Source organism: Emydura macquarii, unplaced genomic scaffold (genome assembly GCF_026122565.2).
Source record: "Emydura macquarii macquarii isolate MOO-44397 ecotype Brisbane River unplaced genomic scaffold, CSIRO-AGI_Emac_v2 contig_587, whole genome shotgun sequence".
NCBI classification, from domain to species: domain Eukaryota; kingdom Metazoa; phylum Chordata; order Testudines; family Chelidae; genus Emydura; species Emydura macquarii.
The window spans coordinates 6,318,116-6,326,005 of record NW_027130724.1 but is presented as its reverse complement, the minus strand read 5'-3'; the positions used below and the strand labels follow the sequence as shown (position 1 = coordinate 6,326,005).

At 47.8% G+C, this 7,890-nt stretch overlaps 1 protein-coding gene across 1 annotated transcript; it reads right to left on the bottom strand.

Annotated features, from left to right (window-relative positions):
* Positions 1–2,344: 2,344 nt before the first annotated feature.
* TNNI2 (troponin I2, fast skeletal type) lies at positions 2,345–6,755 on the bottom strand. Its single transcript, XM_067540587.1, has 5 exons — positions 6,600–6,755; positions 6,003–6,131; positions 4,505–4,594; positions 4,111–4,287; positions 2,345–2,831 (listed from the first exon to the last, which is right to left on the bottom strand). The coding sequence occupies exons 2-5, from the start codon at positions 6,123–6,125 to the stop codon at positions 2,733–2,735; spliced, it is 489 nt and encodes a 162-aa protein (XP_067396688.1). The 5' UTR covers positions 6,126–6,131; positions 6,600–6,755; the 3' UTR covers positions 2,345–2,732.
* Between the last annotated feature and the right edge of the window lie 1,135 nt (positions 6,756–7,890).

The following is a 7,890-nucleotide window of genomic DNA, read 5'->3' as shown; positions in this document are numbered from 1 at the left end:
CAGTATCCACCTCCTAATCATGCTGCCCTCGAGCAAGGCCTGGTTGTCTCTTTCCCAGCTTGGGAGCCCGCTTCTTGTATCTTCTGTTGGTGAAGGAAGGATGTAATTTGATCACCCTCCACCCAGGACAGCAGCAGAGGGCAGGGCTAGGAATTAGAGCCCCAATCACTAAGGGCACCCTGAAATTTCCCCAGTTCCTGAGCTTGGTTTTATGGGGTGTCACATACTCTAAGACACAGTGCAGAGCTTCTGTAGGGGGAGGAGAACTCCCTGCCCTCTCCCAGGAGATATCAGGGGCTTGGGGAGGGGTAGCTGCCCTTAGCTGAAGCTAACACAAGAGGGAGGACTGGTTTAGCTTGCGCCCTGGGCAGAGCCAGGGAGGGAGTCATTGAACCCACAAGGGAGTGGGAGAGGAAAGTGGCCAGAACTCACCTCATCCCTCCCTGCCCCTCCACTGTGATAAGTAAAAGAGATTCCGGGGCTCATAGTGTGGAGCAGAGGAAGGAAAGAAGGAAACTAGATGATGTTTGGATTTCCCTGCTACCCAAACATCTTCTCAGAGCAGAGACCAGGCTGCTCCCAGCAGGTCCGGGTCTGGATGGGGACATTTCACCTAGCTCAGCTAGATATGGACTCTGAGTACAACCTCCAGGAGGGGAGAAACGTGGAACAGATTTCTGGATTGGGTTGTGCAGGGTTCTGTCCCTCCTCACGTGGAAAAAGAGGAAACCAGAAGCCCTGGAGGGGCACCAGTAGCTGGCTGTGGTAAAGCACATTGCACCCATTTCCTTCCTGTGGTCTCTCATTGCATTAATCCCCTGCACTCTTTCTGAACCTACTCATGCACCATGCCTCTTCTCCAGCCATCCTGCTACAGCTCAAGAAGCACAGCAGTCAACGAGGTGCCCTCCCCAGTAGGCCTGGGTAGGTGGCAGGGAGGCCCGGAGGTTCCCTCTTTGGTTACACAGTGCCTACCACAAAGGCCCCAATCCTATCTACAGTATCTAGGCACCAGTGTCAATAATAAATAAAAACAGCTGCAGGGGTTCTGTTGGAGTGCTTATCTACCAATCTTAGTGTTTGCTTGCTGGCGCAGCACAGTTTTAATTGAGCTCTACCAAACACCCATAAGGGATCCAATTCTCCTCCCATTGAAGTAAGTAGAAGCTTTGCCACTCATGTCAATGGAGGATTGAGCCTTGCCTGGTGAGAACAGATTTCTGGTTTTAGATAAGCACAGCTTGCAGCTAGATATGCAGCAGCCAAACAAGAAACCTATTATCTATCTTGTAGATAAGTATACAAGGAATGTTCCCTCCCTTCTTAATCCACTCTGTCATGGCATCTTACAGGGTGGACACATGGACAGGTAAGTATAAATTACTACAGATTCATCATGATGCTATCAAGATGTGGCAGATCAAAGGAAAGATGTTTGGGAGGGAAAAGGGTCTCCATAGCTACCATCAATTTTAGGCATAGCCTAGTGTGATACACAATGATAATCTCATTACACCTCTAGTCTGAAAAGGTAATTGTGATCCAAAAAGTTATATGGAAGAAGAAAACAAGTGGCATCCTGATGTTTCATGTTTATTCTTTCACTGGTTCCCACGGCTGTTTGCTAATATTACAAGAGCTTCTAATCCTGCCAATGAAGACATAATCTGGTGAAAAATCAACCAGAGGTTCTTTCTGCTTTCAACCCCATTGGCAACAAGAGAGAATCTGGAATCAGAATGCAGTGAGACACTTGTCATGGAAGGATAAAGCAATAAAATATAATTCTCATTTCACCTGCCAATAATAGTTGAGAGTAGAATAGGTTCACTAGCTTATGCACTAAAACTTGGGAGACACATCAGGAGCAGCTCTGAGAGATAACAAGGTGCAATTTTAACCCTGAATTTTCCACCATTTAAAGCAGATAGTCTTTGGGCCAGACTGATCTCAGTTACACCTGTGTAAATCCAGAGTAACTCCATTGACTTTGATACACAAAGCTTTTCATTTGTAGATTTCAATGTATTTTACAAAGGAGGAAAGTATTCTTAGCCCCATTTTACAGATGACCAATGGCAGAGCTTGGAACAGAACCTAGCTCTCCCTAGTCCTAGTTCTGGTCCACTAGTGTGCTATCCACTAGGCTGCACTGACTCATTAGTTAACCTATCAGTGTTTGTAAATACTAATTTTGGTGCTCCAACAAGATTCTTACTAGCCAACATGGTCACAGTAGTTGACAGGCCCATAATTCATATGGCCTGATCATCTGAGTTCTCTATAGGGATATTTAACCGCCCCTCCCACCTCAGGAAATAAATGGTCATGTGACACACAGAAATGTCATGTCTTGGTCTCCAAGGCTTAAAAAGTCAACCATACTTTCAAAGCTTTATTTACACAATTAAGGTCACTTTGAAACACCAGATCCTACCAAATTACAGGGTTAAACTGCTTTTGATTTAAATTCATGCCACCATCATTGTTTCAAAATGTAGTTAAGACATTTTGTGGTTTAAGACAGTTGTTTCCATAGCAACAAGAGGGGTGGGGCTGAAAATAGGTCTTGTGTCTTGGATTGCTTTGTGAAATGTGACCAGGGGCTCAGGAAGTAAGTTTAGCCCTAAACAATGCTGCTAGAGAGCTGGCTGAAAAAAATAGGAGAGAGGAGAAGGAAAAGTTTGGAAATTGACTAGATACCAGGATTACAGTGAACAGCTGCATGGGCTTTAGGATTCACTAGTCTCAAACATCTTCTTCCTGCCCTCCATGCCAGACTTCTCCTCGATGTTCTTCCTCCAGTCACCCACGTCACGCAGATCCTTCTCCTGTTGGCATTAAGGGGGAAAAAACAGAAGTACTTACAATGCTGGGTGGTGGTCACACGCACCCTCCTATTCTTTATCTAACATCCATCCCAGTGTAGCATAGGCGATGACACCACCTGGGATTCCAGTTATTAGCAAACCTATTTCATGTTCGTAAGGGGTGAAATTCACCCGTGCAGAGGAGTGGCTCAAAGCTTATGACCCACAAACCATATTTTGGAGGATTTCATTGAGATTTAAGTGGTGTCTAGGCCTTGTGCTGGTTCTTAGTAGAGGGGTGAAACGCACCCTAATGCCTTTCATCCCACGTGCTTTCCAGACCATCCATACAGAGATTATTTCACCTGCTGTTGAAATGCAGCCACCTCTGAGGTGGAACCAGGCAACTATTTAACAGTAACACTGCACAACAGTTTGGGACGGGAAGTGAAGAACAGTTTATCTAATAGGAGGAATTTAGGTTAGCAAGATATTACCCCAAACTGGAAATTGATCAGGATTCTAGAGATCTATCACAGAATCATAGACAGCAAGGACAGGAGAGAGCATTTGGATGATCTAAGTCTGAATTTTGCAGGTCTACTCACTATGACATTCTTGTTAATGTCACCTAACCTGTAACTGGAGTGGAATATCCTCCCCTAGATACCTACCATCAATAGGCAAAGTAAAATAGTTTGACACCAAGCTCTTAATCCATCCACAGAGGGGCCCACTAAAATCTAGACTTTTACCACTTGATAGTAAAAAAAAATTTGTGGCAGTGAGAGAATCTCAAATCCCCTCTCACTGTGTGGCTTTGGGCCACACCACGTAGACATTCTCATGACAGCTGGGAGGATTTAGAGAGAGGAGAAAATAGGGGAAATGATCACAAAGCAGAGACTGAACCACTTTCGAGATGTTAGAAAAGGCAGCCCAATGCCAAGTGCAAACGATACACAGGTTGGAAAGCGGAAGTACAGAAGGCCAATGACCTGGGAGACTGCAGCCTTTTCCGAGCAGTCAGGATCTTTGGTCCAGAGATCCCTGGGCCACCAGATCAGTGTGTGTGTGACAGGTCCCCTGTGCGTCCAACCCCTAGGAGGAGAGTTACGGCTGCAGGTGGGGAGCCAGGGCTCCTTAGCTTAAGCTGTTGTAGCTCATGATTTTAGGGAGGTCACCAGTTTAACCCCCAGTGCATTGGCCAAGATGGGGCTTTCACCCCAGTACACAGGGAAGTCTGAGCTCCAACTAATACTGCCTGGATCCTCTTACAACAGGGAAAATTGTGTGGTACCTTCTCAGTGTCCTCCTTCTTAACTTGCTTCAGGTTAGCTCGGAGGTCCATGCAGACCTTGTGTTTCGAGCCCAGCAGGGCACGCAGCATAGCGTCAGCAGACATGCGGACCCTACGCAGGGGTGGCCTCTTGAACTTGCCCCTTAGATCAAACAGCTTCTGGCTCAAGTCTTCAAGCTACAAAAAGAAAGAGGAGATGGCTAGAGAGAGGAAAGTGAGGTGGCGAGGGCAAGCTCTGAAGATGGGTGTTCAGGAGAGCAGGCAGGCAGGTACAGAGGCAGTGTAGAAGGAGCACAGGATGCGGATACGTGCTGTAGAGAAGTATAAAGCGTGGGGCTGGGCACACTCCACTGATCTGCAAGTCAGCAGAGATGGGGGTTCCAGGGAAGATTACCTCCTTGGTGGTTTTCTGTAACTTAGCTTCAGTGTCGTATCTTTCCTCATCCACCTCTTCTATCTTGGCATGAAGCTTTTTGCATAGCTCCTGTGCAGAAAGAGAAAAAGGATGCTGAGTATTAGAGAGCATATGACTCACACCACCTACCCTTTCCTCTGCTTCTGGAAGAGCCTACCTCAGGGGTAGCTCCAAATCTCTGTATTCGGGGTGGGCCTGAACCAGTTCCCAGTCTCTCTTCCACCTGCTTTCCGAGGCTTCCACAATTTAACGCAATTGACAAGCTGGCTCACCCAATCGGCTGGGCACAAGGTAATCCCTAGGTGTCACATGGCCACTATAGCCCACCCCTCCCCTGCACACTGGCCCCAGGGTAGTGGGCATGTCAGGAACATGACTGAGGTCAGAGGGCTGCTGCTGGAATGACCCGGTGGCAGCGGTAGACTGCTTCCCAGGACCGCAGCGGTAACCAGCAGCCCAAGCACCAGGGAATCGCACAGGCTGCTCTTACTTCTGCCAAGGGTGCAGGTTCAGGAGAGGCAGGGAAGAGGCTTTCAAGCCATTTTTGCTTCCTCCAGCTCAGCTGCCCCAAGCTCTGCTCTAGTGCAACTCAGAAATGAGCCCAAATATTGCTCCATGAGGCTTTGGCATTTAAACTCTCAATTGTAATTGATTTCCAGTCAAAAATCCATATACGATAGCGGTGGATACGCCTGGCGCCCACCTCCAAGGGGAAATAGTGCATTTAACTGAGTAGCACAGAATGCTCTCGAGCAAGGCAAGAGAACCCCCCCGTGCCCCTCAGCTGGAATGATGAGTTGTCTTAACACGGAGTCTTTGGGAGAACCTGGAGGACACTTTTCTCCTCCACCTTAAAGAAAGATTGCATTGGGCAAGAGGATCTGTTGAATAAATGCAGCCTAGTATGGCTGTGATTTGGAAGGTCCCAAACAAAATCAACTTAATACCTCACCTCTGAGTTTATGACCAAAACTATTGGATATATGCAAGCACCTGGGCAAGGTTCCCTCTCCAAAGCTTTGAGTGGTACATTCAGAGTCGACCAGCCCGCTGCAGAAATTTTAGAAAGCCAGATTCCATTTCTGGACCCACATCTCTACTTTGTGTGGGAGAGAACAAGTCAGCACCTCAAATGCACTGTTAGAGCCCGGCCTTCACCTCTCACCCGCTACTGTGCCAGAAGTGGAGCAGAGGATGTACACCGTGAGTGCTCAAACTGTGGGTCATTACCACCAGGGAGAGTCTGAGGAGGTGTCAGGGAATCACAACCATCCTGCCTTTCCTAGATTGTCGAAGAGGAGCCACCTCCCTGCTCAGCAGCAGGGATTTCATGGTATTGAAAAGGTTGGGCAGCACCAATGTAGAGAAAGGGGCGGCATGTTGAGATGGGCTGGAAGAGCCATATACGTGGGGTAAGACAGAACCCCAAACCTTTCTGCTCTCCTGTGAGAGTAGAGGGAAGAGACCAAGTTGTTACCTGCAACTCCTGCATGGAGTGCGGGAGGGACAAAGGTGGACAGTGCTCTGCCAGGTAATTGGCCTTTTCTGCTTCTTTAGCTGCTGTTTCTTTCTCGAGGAGAGTAGCAGCAATCTGGAGCATAACACTCTGAAGGAAACAAAAAAGAGAAGCCCAGTTACTTGTGTCAGGGAGCAGCCGCGGGGAGAAAGAGCACTCACCACTACTCCACCTCAGCATTCCCCAGCAGGAATCACTGACGGAGTGGTCAGCACAGAGGGGTTATGGACGTTCCATGGCATAGGAGTGCTAGACCCTGACCATAAGGAATGTTGTAGGAGCAGTGATTTGAGACACTTAGGGCTACCCAAGCCACTGGCTGGCCTGGAGGAGGATACCCCAAGGGTGTGGGACTCTAAGCTGTTCCAGTTCCAGCAGGAGGCACTGTCTGGAATGGGGTAGGAGCACCAATTTTGGGAGCTCCTGGGTTTTTGCAACCCTGGCCTCTGCCATCAGGGAAAAGATGCAGGATCACTGGCTGGCTCAAGAACGGACAGTAGGATGGTTGTGGACGAACTCAAATCCTACGCTTAATGCAATATCAGGATTAGCACGTACCTTCAGATGTTGCCGGCGGGCAGTGATTGCCCTCTTCCTTTTCTACAGGTGGGAAGAAAGAAAGACAAGATGGGTCACCAAGTGTTTCTTTCCCACTCTCTCCCAGATAACACTAATGACAGTTTTAGTATCTATTTTCCTGCCCAGCACCTGCCCAGACTGGGAAGCATGGTGGACTCAAGAGAAGAACTGCATCTACAACACAGAGAGCTCTGGGATCAAGCCCCCACCCAAATCCTTGGCAACTGGTCACAAAACCAGAAGCCACTGACAGTTTGCTGCAATCCATATCTATCATTAAAGCTCAGCACAGATCTTCTCTGCTGACCTCATTATTGCCAACCCTAAGCATTCAAAAATCACAAGTCAAACTTCCAAAAAAAAAAAATCATAATTGGCTTAGAAACCATGATTTATTTTTAAAAATAATAAATTTGGGGTCCTTTCCATTTCCATTCTGGTTTTGACACGTTTTCTAGCTCTCTCTGCAACCGTGAGAGCTAGACATTTGCTTTAAAAAAATTAAAGCTGAGATTGTGATCCCATGCCTCCAGGACCTGGGGCTTTAATAACATCAAATATCGTGAGACTCATGATCAAAATCATGAGAATTGGCAACAGTATTAAAGGGCCAGTGAATGGCATGCAGGGGGTAGAAGTGCGGAGGAGGCAGCATGTTAGAACTAATCCCACTTTCCAGCTCATCCCAGGCCTAGCAGTTAATTATCTTTCTATTTATGGCTTTTAGGCACTGGGGAGACAGGGCTGTGGGATGAGGGGATTCCTTATTGCAGGAGTATGAGTACAGCAGTGAGGCTCTGTGTGCTGGGAAGCACTTATATTCATCACTCGAAGGTAACAGGTAGAGGAGCAGGGCTGTGGGAGGCAGGACAAAAGCCAGACTTACATTCCACAATCCCCCCGCCCCACAGAAGGAGGGGTGGGACGTAGCCACGTTGGTCACTGCAGGGGAGAGAGAAAAACCAGGGGCCGGAGGAGTGGAAAAGCCAGATTCATCGCTCCATGAGGAGAAGTAAAACAGAAGAGGGCCATGGGAGATGCCAGGCAGGAGGCAGGCATGAAATAAGGCCATCAACAACTCTGTTACTTAGTGTGCATTGAGCTGGCTGGGGAAGCTGCCCCCTGACCCCTTGTTTGTGACTGTACTTGGTTACCTGAGTATCATCTGGGCAGGGAGGATTGTGGTAATAAAGAAACTGCTCTACAGGACAAGAACCTAGGTCCAAGTCTCACGCATTGGCCAATACCATGATGTTGCAGAGGAAAGTGA

Excerpts from the sequence above, each read along its gene's own strand:
- TNNI2 (XM_067540587.1), bottom strand. The coding sequence starts at position 6,125 with ATGCTCCAGATTGCTGCTACTCTCCTCGAGAAAGAAACAGCAGCTAAA. Across the intron at positions 4,595-6,002 it reads ACTCCATGCAGGAGTTGCAG|GAGCTATGCAAAAAGCTTCA; the intron begins GTAACAACTTGG and ends CTTTCTGCACAG. Across the intron at positions 4,288-4,504 it reads TACAGAAAACCACCAAGGAG|CTTGAAGACTTGAGCCAGAA; the intron begins GTAATCTTCCCT and ends TTCTTTTTGTAG.